General features: G+C 50.7%; 1 protein-coding gene across 1 annotated transcript in view; it reads left to right on the forward strand.

Annotated features, from left to right (window-relative positions):
• Nucleotides 1-15369, forward strand: part of HIVEP3 (HIVEP zinc finger 3) — a gene marked incomplete at its 5' end in the record, with an annotated part of 78982 nt that extends 63613 nt beyond the window's left edge. The window contains 5 exons of the mRNA XM_084222701.1: nt 2230-2328; nt 9680-10740; nt 11622-11679; nt 12563-12627; nt 13408-15369. Coding sequence (XP_084078827.1) covers nt 2230-2328; nt 9680-10740; nt 11622-11679; nt 12563-12627; nt 13408-14235 — 2111 coding nt within the window. The 3' untranslated portion in view covers nt 14236-15369. The remainder of the gene's footprint in view (nt 1-2229; nt 2329-9679; nt 10741-11621; nt 11680-12562; nt 12628-13407) is intronic.
• Nucleotides 15370-15703: the final 334 nt, after the last annotated feature.

Here is a 15703-nt window from a genome sequence, read left to right on the forward strand (position 1 = left end):
TTTGGAGCTGGGAGCTGAGCCAGGCTGGCCCCATCCTCACACCTGACCAGGGGGCTCAGGGCAGTTAAACATGAGGCTTAAAAAGAATAAATCTCTCTTATTTGGAGCTGTTTTGCTGCATTTAAGTTTTTAAATATGCCCTGAATCCACATCCAGGTTGGGTGCCAGATACACAGGGATATAGAGTCAGCCTTTGTCTCTCGTGGTGTTTCCTGCTGGAGCTGCTCCATTCTGTAGAAAATGGGCTGAAATAAATAATTCATGGGCTCAGGAGAAATCAAGGTGGCAGCTGGGTGGTTGTGGCACTCTCTGAGTGGCGAGGGCACCACGGGTAGGGCTCTGCTCCAGTGAATAGTGGCTTTTTATCCCTGATAGCCAGAGCAGCAGGAGGAGAGGCTGAGAGAGGCCCCCTGTGCTCCCCCAGCTCAGGGACTGGGGATTTTGCACTGCACAACCTCAGTCCTTGCTGAAGTTTGTATAAAGTGGGAGAATTCTGCTTTTCCTCTTTATTTTTTTATTGTTTGGTGAGAAAACCAAGCCTGGTGCTCCTCAGTGCCCTCGGGTGTCAGTACCAGCAAGGCTGAGGACACAGCAGGGGATGGGAAATTCCAACACTCCTTCAGCAGGGGCCAGGTTCTTCCTCATCATCCCTCAGCCCACAAATCCCTGGAAGTGTCCAAAGCCAGGATGGAGCTTGGAGCAGCCTGGGACAGTGGGAAGTGTCCCTACCCATGGCACTGGATGGACTTTAAGGTCCCTCCCAATCCCAGTCTGGGATTTTAGGAAGAGCTGTTGAAAATGGGACATTTTTGCTGTAATTCTCCTACCCTTCATTTTCCTGCCAGCTCCACCTGCCTGCTTTCACCCTCCAGCCAATGCTCCCCTTTGTTCAGCATTTCCCTGGCCTGTAAGTGGGGTTAATTAGTGTCTAATTAACCTGCCTGTAATTTGGGAGGCAGAATTAGAGAGGTGCCCTCTGAGTTATCCCAGAGCAGCCCCAGTGACCCCACATCCCATCCTGGCCCTGAGGAAGCCTCATTGGGAATTTCTGAGTTCCAAAGGGTGTCCAAGTTCCTCCTGCTCGAGGAGCTGACTTGGCCCAGCCCTTTGGTGCCTTCCAGAGCACCTGAGCCCTTTTTTTGGGGAAAAATGCCAATGTAGGGTTTTCTCTCCTGTTGGCTGCTCAAACCTTCACTTTATTGTAAATTGATATAATCATTAAAACTGGAAAAGCCCCACGTCCCCAAGTACCACATCCACCTGTTTTTGGAATGTTTCCAGAGCACCTGAGCTGTTCTTCTGGGGGAAAATGGGAATGTAGGGTTTTCCCCTCTTGGTGGGTGCTCAAACCCTCATTTTACTGTAAATTCATAAAATCATTAATGCTGGAAAAGCCCCACGTCCCCAAGTGCCACATCCACCTGTTTTTGGAATGTTTCCAGAACACCTGAGCCATTATTTTTGGGGGAAAATGGGAATGTAGGGTTTTCCCCTCTTGGTGGGTGCTCAAACCCTCACTTTATTGTAAATTCATAAAATCATTAATGCTGGAAAAGCCCTCCAAGGTCATCCAGTCCAGCCCTTCCCCAGCACTGCCAAGGCCACCACCACTGCCCCATGTCCCCAAGTGCCACATCCACTTGGTTTTGGAACATTTCCAGGGTAGAACTGCTCTGCCCTGTGGTGCTGAGGATGTTCTCCCCTCCAGGCAGGTGGGGCTGTTGGGATGATGATGATGATGATGATAATGATGATGATGATGATGATGATGATGATGCCACACTGGGATGTGTTTCCCATCCCTGCTTTCCTCCCATTTTTAATTTGCTGCATCCTCACAGCTGAAAGCAGCCCAGGCCTTCTCTCCCCCCAGCCCCAAAATGTGCCCCAGCAGTTTTTCCAGGCTGCAGAAACTCTGGAAGGTTCCACGCCCTGCCTGCACCTCGTCCTGCACCCTGGGGCAGCAGCAAAGGGAGGGAAGGGGGACCTGGCCTCGTGTGCTGGGGGTTTGCTGTGGGCAGGGGCTTGGGGACAGTCAGGGACCTTTGTCTGGTTCAGAGAGGGTTTTGAGTTGTGACTGCTGAGCGTGCAAAAGGGGAAAAAAATAAATTAAATAAAAAGGAAAAAAGTCTGAAGAAAAAGAGAAAAAAAAAAGAAAAAAAAAGGGGGGGAAAAGAAGGGGGGAAAGGAGTCAAATTTGAGTAAAATGGATTTTCTGCTTCTTTTCAGGGAATCTGACTAAACACATGAAGTCAAAGGCCCACAGCAAAAAATGTCAGGAGCTGGGCGTGTTGGTATCTTCACTGGTGGATCTGGAAGCCGAGGAAGGTAAAATAAACCCAAGCTTTCCTCTGCAGAGCTGCTGGGGCTGAGAGGGAGGGGCAGGACCCAGCCAGGGCAGAGCCCATCCTGCCACACATGGGGAGCACTTTTGTGCCCCCCAGGCTCCTGCCAGGGGCTGCTGTGAGCAGGGCAGGGTCACTGTGAGCCTGGGTCCCCTGGGTCCCTGGGCTGGGGTTGGTGACACCGGGGCACTTTTGATTTTTGATGTTTTGATGGTTTTATTTTGAGGCTGTGGTGCTGCAGGGACGGGCTCGGCAGGGCCCCAGCACACGGGAGGGTGGCAGCAGGAGGGTCCTGCTGGTGTCCCAGGGTGCCACGCTCTGGAGAGGCCACGGACAGTGTCACTCGTGGACAGTGTCACACACGGGCAGTGTCACACATGGGCAGTGTCACACGTGGGCAGTGTCACAGGCAGTGTCACACATGGCAGTGTCACTCATGGCAGTGTCACTCATGGGCAGTGTCACACATGGCAGTGTCACACATGACAGTGTCACTCATGGGCAGTGTCACACATGGGCAGTGTCACTCATGGGCAGTGTCACAGGCAGTGTCACACATGGGCAGTGTCACACAGGGGCTCTGTCACACATGGGCAATGTCACACACGGGCAGTGTCACACATGGGCAGTGTCACTCATGGGCAGTGTCACAGGCAGTGTCACTCATGGCCAGTGTCACACACAGGCAGTGTCACACATGGGCAGTGTCACACACAGACAGTGTCACTCATGGCCAGTGACATAGAGGGGCAGTGTCACTCATGGGCAGTGTCACACATGGGCAGTGTCACACACGGGCAGTGTCACACACAGGCAGTGTCACACATGGGCAGTGTCACTCATGGGCAGTGTCACACAGGGGCAGTGTCACACAGGGGCAGTGTCAATGGCCAGTGTCACACATGGCAGTGTCACTCATGAGCAGTGTCACTCATGAGCAGTGTCACACATGGCCAGTGTCACACATGGCAGTGTCACACGTGGCAGTGTCACACATGGCAGTGTCACACATGGCCAGTGTCACTCATGGCAGTGTCACACGTGGCAGTGTCACACATGGCAGTGTCACTCATGGCAGTGTCACACAGCAGCAGTGGCACACGGCAGTGTCACAGCAGTGAATCCATTGTCCCCCCTGCCCGAGGCTGCAGGGCTCTGGTTCCCCCAGCCCTGGGAGGTCTCTCAGAGGCAGAGCTGCCCTGGGCTCTCTGGACCTCGTGCCAGCACTCTGGGTGGCTTTGGAGTCACAGGAAGTCCCCAGAGTGTCATAAAGGGGAGTCTCCCATTTCCCACTCCCATTTCCCATTTTCCATTTCCCATTTTCCATTTCCCATTTTCCATTCCCCATTTCCCATTCCCATTTCCCATTCCCATTTCCCATTCCCATTTCCCATTTCCCATTTTCCATTCCCCATTTCTCATTCCCATTTCCCATTCCCATTTCCCATTTTCCATTTCCCATTTCCCATTTCCCATTCCCATTTCCCATTTTCCATTTCCCATTTTCCATTCCCCATTTCCCATTCTCATTTCCCATCCCCATTTCCCATCCCCATTTCCCATTCCCATTTCCCATTCCCCATTTCCCTTTCCCATTCCCAATTTCCCATTTCCCATTCCCAATTTCCCATTCCCCATTTCCCATTCCCATTTCCCATTCCCATTCCCCATTCCCATTTCCCAACTTCGATTCCCATTTCCCATTTCGCATTTCCCATTCCCCATTTCCCATTCTGCATTTCCCATTCCCCATTCCCCATTCCCCATTCCCATCCCTGCAGAGCCCTGTGGGTTTGTTCAGGGGGTGCACAGAGCTGCCCTCGGCAGGGGTGGGGTCAGGGGAGTTTCCTTTCCTTCCTCCCAGCTTCTCTCCCACCTGGTAAAGCCAGGGAATATTCAGCTGGCCATGGGAATATTCTGTGAGCAGAGAGGCCCATTGCTCACAAATGTCAATGTGAAGTACAGCAGCCAAGCAGATAGGCAGAAAATGGGATTTTGTCCTCTAATGGTTGGGGCTCTTTGGATGGATGAGGAAATAACCCAGGAATGGCAGAAAGGTCCATGAGAAATTGGAGATCCCAGCTGTGATCACAGCCCCTGCTCTCAGGGTGAGGGGCTGCAAAGAGCCCTCTCCTGTGTCCTCTCTCTTCCTCGCAGAGAGGCACAGAACAAGAACATAACGGGCTGTTTTAATTAAATAATGAAAATAAAAAAGGCTCCAATTTCCACGTGACACAAAGCAGCACAGGAAGGTCGCTGTGCTTTCCTCTGGGGGCAGGCAAGGGAGGGAGCAGCAGTTCCTAAAACTCCCTGGATTATTTTAAAGTGGAGTTGTATTTCACTTGATTGTTTGTATTTCTATTTAAGGGGCAGCAGAAAGCAAGGGGTGTTACTATATAAGGAGATTGGAGTATAATTCCTCACTCCTGCCTGGGCTGGGCTCGGTGGGCTGGTACCAGCTGGGAGAATAAATAACACACATGGAATGAGAGGCAACCTCAGACAAAGCTGTCAGCAGGACACATTCCCACTAATTCCCTCTCTCCTTCCTTCCTCCATCCCTCCCTGCCCTGTGTCACCACATTTCTCTTCAGAGAGAAAAGCAAAACACAACTTCCCAAGAAATTTCTGGGATTCACACTCTCTAAAGCTCAGAGAAAGGAAAAACAATTCTTATCTCATTTACTGCTCCCGTGTTTGTTCACAAGTCCAAAACATTGTAAAAACCTGTTTACCTAAAAAAAAATTAATAATTAAATTCTAATATGTGTTTTAATTCACTGACCAATTAAATCCAAGTATACATGTATCAAAACTGTCAGCTAACAGTCCCAAAATACTGTACAGTTGTGCAATTAATTACTTAAGGAATTCAAATATAATATGATACGATATATGATATGATACGATATATGATATGATATGATATGATATGATATGATATGATATAATATAATATAATATAATATAATATAATATAATATAATATAATATAATATAATATAATATAATATAATATAATATAATATAATATAATATAATATAATATAATATAATATAATATAATATAATATAATATAATATATTTAACCTTCTAATAAAATAAAATCCTCCTTATCATTTCTCCCAAAGATCAAACAAAATTATCTACCGTAGCCCTGCCCTTTCTCTCCCTGTGAGCTCAGCAGGATGAATTTTGGAAGCCTGGCTCGGGTCTGAGCTCTGTCCCTGCCTGCAGGGATTTTGTCAGGAGGCCAAAGCAATTCCCTGGGGCTGTCCCAGGACTCTCTGGGATGATTCCCTTGCTGGAATTTGTGGTGCCAAATGCAATCAGCTCCTCAGTTTGGGGTTGGCTTCACTTTCCCTTCACTCCTGACCCCCGACTGGGGCAAATTTGGCATTTTCAGTCTCAGCTGGGGCAGGGAAAGGAGAGCACTGTGCCCAGGCACAGCTCCTGCCTGTCCCCAGCCCCAAAAGCAGAGTCAGGGCTGGCTCCCAGCTCTGCCAGTGAAATGCATTCCTGTTCCAAGCAGGAAATCTGCTCGGCTCAGCCTACAGCTGGGAGTTTGGAATAATATTTGTTCTGAGCTCAGTTCCCCCGGGGGTTTGCAAACAGCCCGGGCCCAGCAGCCCCGTCACCATGGAGGATTTCACAATCCAGAATCCCTCTCCAGGGAAAGTGTCTCATTCACATTTTCTGAAAAATCCCTTCACCCAGGATTTTGCTCCTGGGAAGCTGAGAAGCCTCAGAGTAAAAGGAAAACAAATTTCTTATCTTGTTTGCTTCTCCTGTGTTTTGCTCCTTTGGAATGTGTTTGGAGATTGTTCACCCACAGGTGATTGTTCCATTGGTTTCATGTGAGTTGTTTTCACTCTTTGGCCAATCAGGGCCAAGCTGTGTCAGGACTCTGGAGAGAGTAATGAGTTTTCATTATTATCTTTTTAGCCTTCTGTGAGTATCCTTTCTATATCCTTAGGTATAGTTTAGTATTGCATTCTTTAATATAATACAGTATCATAAAGTAATAAATCAGCCTCTGAGAACATGGAGTCAGATCCATCATTCCTCCCTGCCACGGGGCACCCCACAAATCCAGTAGGAGAGCTGCAGGGATGGCTGTGCCCCAGGGGCTGCTGCAGGGGTGTTTGGAACTGGGGTGAGCTGCTCCTTTCTGTTCCCAGCTTCAGGCAGATGATCTGCAGAAACAAACAAACTCCACAACTTTTGTGAAAGTTGTAAAGCAAGTATGTTTATTACAGCACTGGATGCATGTGAGAGAGAGAGAGAGAAAGAGTGGAAGTTTTCCAGAGTAGAAATCCATTTTGATTTAGGTGAAATGTACCTCTTTGAATTAAGTCTGTAGCTTGCAAACATAGCTGTTTAATCTGACTGCCTGTTCTTGCAAGAAACCTATGCTCTAAGAAACTGCTTCAGCCTAAGGACAGAGATGAGGGAAACCTGAACTCTGAAACAGATGGAGAGGCTGCAGGAGACAGGGCAGGGTGACCCAGGAGTTCTTTTTGATAAAAAAAACTAGCAAACGTAACCAAAATCAGTGAAATTAATATGGATGAACCTATTGTGAAATTGTATGCATATGGGTTAGGGAGGGAGATGAAAAAGGATCTGGAGCTCCCAGAGGTACACATGTCATTTCAGGGGAGCGGTCCCCACGTGTGTCCAGCGCTGTAATGAACATACCGGCTTTACAACTTCCACTAAAGTTGGGGAGTTTGTTCGCTCCCACAAATCACAGACTCCTGGCTGGATAACCAGCCACGGGAAAATCCGTGGGACTGGGAATGCCAAATGCTTCCTGAAGGCCCTGGCATTCCAAAGAAACCAAATTAGGATTTTTAATCCATCATCGGGACTTGGTGCTGTGTGGCCGTGTCCCCTCTGGAGCCACCCTGGCTGCTGGGGACAGGTGTGACCCTGCTAGACTGCCTTTGGTGTGACCCTGCTGGCAGTGGCAGCTCTGGATGGGGACAGTCCCAGGCTGGCACAGCAGGAGCAGTGACCCAGGCTGAGCCCATGGCAGGGCTGAGATGTCACACACAGGGGTCACCCACAGGTGTCACACAGTTGTCACATGTGGTTATTTCAAAGTCCCCCATGGCAGGAAGGAATGATGAATCTGACTCCATGTTCTCAGAAGGCTAATCTATTATTTTATGATACCGTAATATATTAAAGAATGCTATACTAAACTATACTAAAGGATACAGAAAGGATACAGAAAGGCTAAAATGATGAAATTAAATAAATAATGATGAATAATAAATAATGATAGTAAATAATGAAAACTCGTGACTCTTTCCAAAGTCCTGACACAGCTTGGCCCTGATTGGCCAAAGAGTGAAAACAACTCCCAGCAGAATGCAATGGAACAATCACCTGTGGGTGAACAATCTCCAAACACATCCCACACCAGCACAACACAGGAGAAGCAAATGAGACAAGAATTGTTTTCCTTTTTAAACACATTCCACATGAGCACAACACAGGAGAAGCAAATGAGATAAGAATTGTTTTCCTTTTCTTGGAGGCTTCTCAGCTTCCCAGGAGAAAAATCGTGGCTGAGGGGATTTTTCAGAAAATCTGACAGTGACAGTCTCACACAGGAGTCACCCACAGGAGTCACACACAGGTGTCACACAGACGTGTCACCCACAGGTGTCACACACAGGAGTCACACACAGGTATCACACACAGCTGTCACACACAGTTGTCACCCACAGGTGTCACACAGGTATCACACACAGCTGTCACACAGAGGTGTCACCCACAGGTGTCACACAGCTGTCACGGCAGTGTCCGTGCTCTGCTGCCAGCCCCAGACCCGAGGTGTCCCAGCAGCTCTGGCCCCTGGCTGGGCACGGGTGGCATTCCCAGAGCAGGGCCCGGCATGCCATCCTGCTGGGCTGCAGTGACATCCAGTGGCTGTCCCCGGCGGCCCTGGCAGTCCAGGCTATCCCTGCTGCCAGCAGCTCTGCACTCCCGCCAGGGGAGGAGCAGATTTTCCTCTGAGCATTGACAGCTCGGTACCTGTCACAGTCACATTTTCTGGAAAAATCCCTTTGCCCAGGATTTTGCTCCTGGGAAGCTGAGAAGCCTCAGAGAAAAGGAAAACAATTCTTATCTCATTTGCTTCTCCTGTGTTATGCTGGTGTGGAATGTGTTTGGGGATTGTTCACCCACAGGTGATTGTTCCATTGCATTCTGCTGGGAGTTGTTTTCACTCTTTGGCCAATCAGGGCCAAACTGTGTCAGGATTCTGGAGAGAGTCACAAGTTTCATTATTATCTTTTATCCTTCTATAAGTATCCTTTCTGTATCCTTTAGTATAGTTTAGTATAGCATTCTTTAATAAAATATAGTATTATAAAGTAATAAATTAGCCTTCTGAGAACATGGAGTCAGATCCATCATTCCTCCCTGCCACGGGGCACCCCACAATTACAATAGGTACCCAGCTCAGAAAGCTCCTGCTGGCCCTTCAGGCAGCAGAGAGATGTATTTTAACCAGCAGCAATATTTAAAATCCTGTAGAATTTGCTTTTGTATCCTCCTCACTGCCTACAAGCTCTGATTTACAGAGCCCCAAACCCTCTGCGCTCAAACCACAGCTGGAACTTATCCTACCCAGGGAAATCCACAGAGGTTCCTTCAAATCAAACCCTGTTTGATTTTTAACAAAAGTCCTGCCTTGCTGATGTTCATCTGTCATGAAATCTGGGCAGGGAAAGGCCCAACACATGGAGCAGGTGCTGCTGTGGGTATTCTGGAATCACCATTGTAGTAAATAATCATCAAACCCCACTGAAGGGTGAAGGCGCTGCTGTTCTCATCTATTAAAGGGGCTTTTTTTTGCATTTTAGAGCAAATAAAGAGTGTGGCAGGTGCCCAGCAGGAACTGAGGGCTGCGTGTGCTAACAGAGCTGGAACTGAAACTGGGGTAGAGTGGGATTCACTGGGATCTTCTGGGATCAGCAGCAGTGGAGCTGGCAGAGAGGGCAGGGCTGCAGCTCAAAGCAGGAGATGATCAGACCTAGGAGCAGCCAGATCCTCTCTCCTCTGGTGCCCTTAGAGCTTGTGAGCAGATTTAGCCCAGAAATAGACCCTGAACATGTGTTTGGTGAGCAGATTTAACTCAAAAATAACCTCTCACATGTGTTTGGTGAGCAGATTTAGCACAGAAATAGCCCCTCACATGTGTTTGGTGAGCAGATTTAACTCAAAAATAGCCCCCTACATGTGTTCTGTGAGCAGATTTAGCACAGAAATAGCCCCTGAATGTGTTTTCTACTCTCTGTTCTGTGTCTGCCTCCAGGAACCAGTGAAGACCTTTTCCAGGACTCTGAGGGGCGGGAGGGATCTGAGCCCATCGAGGAACACCAGTTTTCAGACCTCGAGGAATCTGATGACGACGATGACGACAATGAGGACGAGGAAGATGAGGAGGAAGAGGAGAGCCAAGACGAGCCAGCGCCGAAGCTGCCGGAAGGCAAACCCGGCACCCTCCTGCTGCCCTCCTCAGGGGGCTCCCCGTCCTCTCCAGAGGAAGGCACCGAAACATCCCCAGCTCAAGAAGCTGCTTCCAGCACCCCGAAAGCAGGGGAAGGCCAGCAGGCCTCCTCCTCCTCCTCAGGGCTGGAGAGCAAGTGGTCAGCAGACAGCAGTGACATTGCTGTGTGCCACAGCTTCCTGAGCCTCCACAGACCAGCTTTGACCTCCACCGAGCGCTTGGCTCCTGCTGAGAGAGAGTCTGTCACCAGGCCACAGATGTCCTTGGTCATGGACCTGTCGACCTCCAAAGACACCTCCCCGAGGAAAAGGTGGTCCCCGAGCCAGGAGTGTGGCAGAGGGGGTGGCAGCAGCAGACCAATGCTAGCGAGGAAGCACTTACTGACCAAAAACGAAACGTCCCCCAAACGCTTCTCCCCCACCACAGAGCTGTCCTCCCTGAGGTGCCTGTCCCCAGGGAGGGGGCTGTCCCCCTGCCAGCGCCTCTCTCCCAGGAGGGAGGCGTCTCCCCTGAGATGTGTGTCCCCAAGGCTCGAGCTGTCGCCCAGCAGGCACCTGTCCCCCCGGAGGGAGCTGTCCCCCAGGACAGCCCTCCCCCCAGACGGAGAAGTGACCCCTGCCAGGCACTCGTCGCCCAGCAGAGAGATGGCATCCCTGAGGTACTTCTCCCTGAAGAAAGTCTTGTCTCCAGGCTGCTTGGAGCTGGCCAGGTATCCACCCCCTGGCAAAGAGGACTTGCCTGGCACTAGCAAATCAGCAGAGGACAAAGCTCCAAGCTCATATCAAGCCCAACCCGGGATATTCTCTTCGATGCCTCTACCTCACAGGTTCTTTGGCAAAAACTTACAGCTCTACGAGTCCAAGCTGGTAAGTCCAGTGCCCTGCTGCCCTCTGGTCCCCACAGGGTGGTCTCTGACACGGTTTTTGGTGAAGGCTGTGAGGCAGAAGTGCACAGGGACCCTGTCACAGGTGACCCAGAGAACAGGGACAGGGGACAGCAGTGGGGTTTGCACCCATTTGAGTCCTCCCCTTCTCAGCCGGAGAGAAATAAAGATATCCCTTCTCCAAGGGCTTATTCCCACTCCTGAGCCAGCCAGTCCAGCTGGGACAATCAGCAAGGACAAACTCTTAATGATTAATTGTCACTAAGAGCCTTTTTGTTCCTGGGAATTTCATTCCCATCCCTGAGGTTTCCCCGGCTGGGGTGGAGCTGTGACCATTTCCCAATGGTCAGTGACCTGAGCCAGCTCTGGCTGAGCCCTGTGTCCACAGCCAGCTCTGCTGGATGAGCTGCTGAGAAATGTTTGTTTGGACAGCTCTCATTTCATATCTCTTCAGCACAGAGAGGGGTTTCCCACTGGGTCCAGAACATGATTTAATCTCTCTGCTGGACAAATCAAATCCAGTGGGTAAAGGGAATTTGCTTGTTCCTCCCAGGGCTGCAGGCAGATTGATGGGGGGGTTTGGGGGAATATTTCCCATTCCTGCTGGAATGCCTGGCTCTGCTGTCAGTTGTGCTGAGGAACATGAGATCCCCTCACTGTGGAGAGAGGCTCCAGCCCTCAGGGGCTGCACTGGGGAGAGAGAGAGGCCTTTACAGAACCCCTGCCACCCCAGATGCTGAGCCAGGGCTTCTCCAGACCTTTCTCCCATGCCCATGCTAACCTCCTGTCCTGTGGTGCCTCCTTCCTGCTCCTTTCCACTCTGAGTGTTCGTCTCACCCTCTCAGAGACTCTCTTTTACTTTAGGGCCAAGTCTTGGCATCCTTTAATGCTGGTTCCCTTTCCTGTCAATCCACTTCTTGTGGTGAGTCCCAGGGCTCTGGAAACCCTCATCCTTCAACTCTTCTGTCAGAAGAACTTCCCGCTGCCTCTGCTTGGTGCAAATCCCCTCAGCTCCCAAATCCACAGTAGGAGACAATGTTTTAAGCCCTGCTTGTCTGCCATTCCCACCTTTCAGCTCCTTTGGTCACATTTACCTTTTGGCTTCGTTTTCCTGCTCCTTTTCTGCACCCAGAGCCACCATTGTTACTTCTCCATGTGCCTCCAAAGCAGCAGCAAAAACCTAAATGGAAAAATTCCCCTTTATCAGCACGATGGACAGCCAGGCTTTCATTGCAAAATTAACATTCCTGGTAAGGCCACAAGAGACAGAAAGACCAGAGGAGGGTTTATCAGGTCCCAAACAGAGCTGGAAGATGATCTTAGCTCAGTTCCAGTGTCAGGCTCGCTGCCAAGTCTCACCACGACCATCTCCCTTCCCACTGACCCTTTCTTAGGGCAGTCTCTCCCTGTGGTGATTGTTGCACCACTGAAATATTTGTTTGGGGTTTCCCAGCATCCCTGAAGTGCTTTAGCCATGACTTCCTGTGGATAAGTGACATTTAGCAGTGTTTGGGCTTGTCACTGCTGACCCAGCACTCACTACCTTTGGTGGCTCTTCCTTTTCCTCATTCCTGTTCTCTTTTGCTGCTTTCCTCTGCTGTCTCTGCAGAGATCCAGCTCACAGGATCAGGGAATTATTCCCCATAATCCTACAAAGAAATGTGCCCTCCAGTGGATCCTCACATTTTATCTCCAACCCCATCTTAATTGAAAGTTGATTTCAGTTTCTGTTGCTTCTTCTTCTTGGGAGTCCTGTGCAGGGATTTAGTCATAACCTCATCACTAATTAATCCATTTCTGTTTAGCCACATATCTCTCCATGATGTACGTTAGGAAACTATGGGAAGCACCGAGAGAGAAAGAGGAAAAGGTAAAATGTAGGCTCTGAACCCTTGATTTGCACAGAGCACCCCATGAGGGTGGTGGTGGGGACCCACTGCTGGGTGTGCTGGAGTTGATGCCACCTCTCACTGGAAGCATCCCTGCACCCAGCAGCTGTAAGGATGCAATTCTGCTTTAGGAAAGCACAGTAAAAATGAATAAATAAATATAAAATAATGTCATCCTGGGCTCTCAGGAACCCCCTGCACTGACAGGGATCCCAAGCAGCTCAGCTGGCAGCGAATGCTGGCAGCTCTGCCAGTGTTCTAGAGGCAGCTCTGAGAGTAGGGGTGATGGTTTTAAACTAAAAGAGGGGAGATCCAGACTGGAGCTAAGGAGGAAATTCTTTATTTAGAGGGTGGGGAGGCCCTGGCACAGGCTGCCCAGGGGGATCCCTGGAAGAGCCCGAGGCCAGGTTGGACGGGGCTGGGAGATACATGATCTAGTTAAAGATGTCTCTGCCCATAGCAGGGGTTGGACAAGATGGCCTATAAAGGTCCCTTCCAACCAAATAATTCTCTGATTTTATAATGATGCAGGCCTAAGCCAAATCCCTGGATCTGTGTCCCCACACACCATGGGCATATTTGTCCCAGAAGGGAAAAACACTGTGGGTTGTGCTGCTCCTCACCTTAAGGGTTTGGGGCTCCACATCTCCCGGAGTTCGCTGACCTCCCTCAAACCCGAATAAAACCCTAACCCCAGTCCTTGCAGCGAGGCCGTTCCCGTGTGTCACACTGACCCAGCTCTTCTTTTCCCCCCGGCACAGAAGATGGAACCCCGCAGCCCGCCCTGCTCCCCCGGCACCCCGCCGCCCGCCTGCCCCCGGCCCCTGCAGGCCCCTCACGACCTCCACGCTCCCGGCCGAGGGGAGGAGAATGTCTTCAGCCACCTCCCGCTGCACTCGCAGCAGCTCGCCAGGACCCCGTACCCCATGATCCCCATCGGGGGCATCCAGATGGTGCAGGCCAGGCCCAGCTCCCACGCCAGCCTGGTGCCCGGCCCCGTGCTGTCCCTCCAAGGCGGACACTTCCCCGCGGCCGGCGGCCTCGCCCAGCTCAGCCGGGCCGCCACGAGGGACGGCGAGCCCCAAAGTCCTCCAGAGCCCTCATCGGCGTCCGTGTCCCCCGTGGCCAAGGTCTCCAAGTACACCCTGAGCCCGGAGCCGGCTGGTGGTGGCATCTCGGAGGAGAAGATGAGGACTAGCGAGCTCCAGCAGCAGCAGGAGGAGCACGGGCCCGCGGCGGAGGCCGAGCCCGGCCCGGCGGAGCGGCCGCGGCCCTCGGTGTCCCCGGGCAGCCCCGGCAGCCCCCGGGAGCCCTCTGCGGAACCCTCGGCCGGCGGGGAGGAACCCTCCAAAGGCACGGGCAAGCAGCACTCGGGCAGCTCGAGCACCCCTCCGGAACCAGCCTGCACCTTCATCTCAGCCGTCCCCTCGCTGGCCAGGGACAGCCCCTCAGAAGCCCCCCCTGGCCACCCCCAGGCCCCGCGGCCCAGGAGCCTCCCCGGAGAGCCCGGCGGCAGCGGCCCACACCCAGAGCACTCCGATTTAGGTCAAACTCACAAAAAGGTGGATGAAAACGCGGGAAGTACTTAAGCCTCCGCCAGCTGTTCCACCTTTAGGCTTCCTCTGTAAAATCAACAGACATTTTCAACACTATTTCCTTTAGTATAATCATAAGAAGCACTCTAGTGAATGACCAAACCCATGGAAAATTCCTGGTTTTCTTTGTCCCAGTCTGGTATTATCTCCACATGTATGCAGTTACTTGTGCCTTTTTCTATACCTTTTGTTGCTTGAAATGTAAAAAACTGTTTGAGGCTGTGAATATTTTTTTAGAGTTTTTTGGAAAGGGGGTTTGTTAGACCTTGTCTTTTTTGCCATTTAGGTGTGCGTAATCCTGGGCCTGAGAGATGCAGAAAGGAAAGGGTTAAGCATTTTAAAGAGGAAGAAGATGCACTGAAAACAAAAGCAAAACAGAAAAAACTTTTTTTTTATATTGCTTAAATGATTAAAAAAAAAAAGAAGAAAAAAACCCCAAACCCTTGCTCCTGTGTACAGAAGTTTATGATTCGTATTTATTACATGCTTTATTTAATTCTTGCAAAGTGCTTGGTTTTTTTGGTTTTCTTTTTCCTCGCATCCCTATGGTTGTGCTTTAAACAGTTGAAACTGCTTTACATTTGAAAAACGTGTTTACCCTGACCTTGTGACTGAAAGTAGCACTTCCTTGAGCAGGGGAGGTTTGTTGTGTGCAGGGAGAGAAACTGTCCCTCGGAAAGAGGACGACAAACCACGAGCACCCCTCCCTCCTGCAGAACCCAGCAAAGCACTTTTCTAAAAAAAAAAAAAAAAAAAAAAAAAAAAACTAAAAAAAAAAAGGACAAAAAAAACTAAAAACAAACAAAAAAAAATTAAAAGGTTCTTCTTCAAAGATTTACCTGCAAGAAGGTAGGAATGTATGGAATGTAGAGCCCGTGCCAGGAAGGGTCTCTCGCTGGACGAGCCTCCTGCTTGCTTTGCTTTAATCCTCCCGCAGCACCCGGCAAAGCCCTGCCTGGGCTGGGGGAGCCTCTGCAAACCCTCCCTTGGTGTCGGAGGGGGAGGAACTCAGCCTTGAAACCCCTTCTCCCTCCGGCGTGTTTGAGTTGTGGACAAGCTGCCCCCATCCCATCCCATCCCATCCCATCCCAACCCACCATCCCATCCCATTCCACCATCCCATCCCATCCCATCCCAACCCACCATCCCATCCCATCCCATCCCATCCCAACCCACCATCCCATCCCATCCCATCCCACCCCATCCCATCCCATCCCATCCCATCCCATCCCATCCCATCCCATCCCATCCCATCCCATTATCCCATCCCATCCCATCCCATCCCATTATCCCATCCCACCCCATCCCATCCCATCCCATCCCATCCCATCCCATCCCATCCCATCCCATCCCATCCCTTCCCACCATCCCACCCCATCCCATCCCATCCCATCCCATCCCATCCCATCCCATCCCATCCCATTATCCCATCCCACCCCATCCCTTCCCACCCCAGGCTGGC

Source organism: Fringilla coelebs (genome assembly GCF_963513975.1).
Source record: "Fringilla coelebs genome assembly, chromosome: 28".
Lineage (NCBI taxonomy): Eukaryota > Metazoa > Chordata > Aves > Passeriformes > Fringillidae > Fringilla > Fringilla coelebs.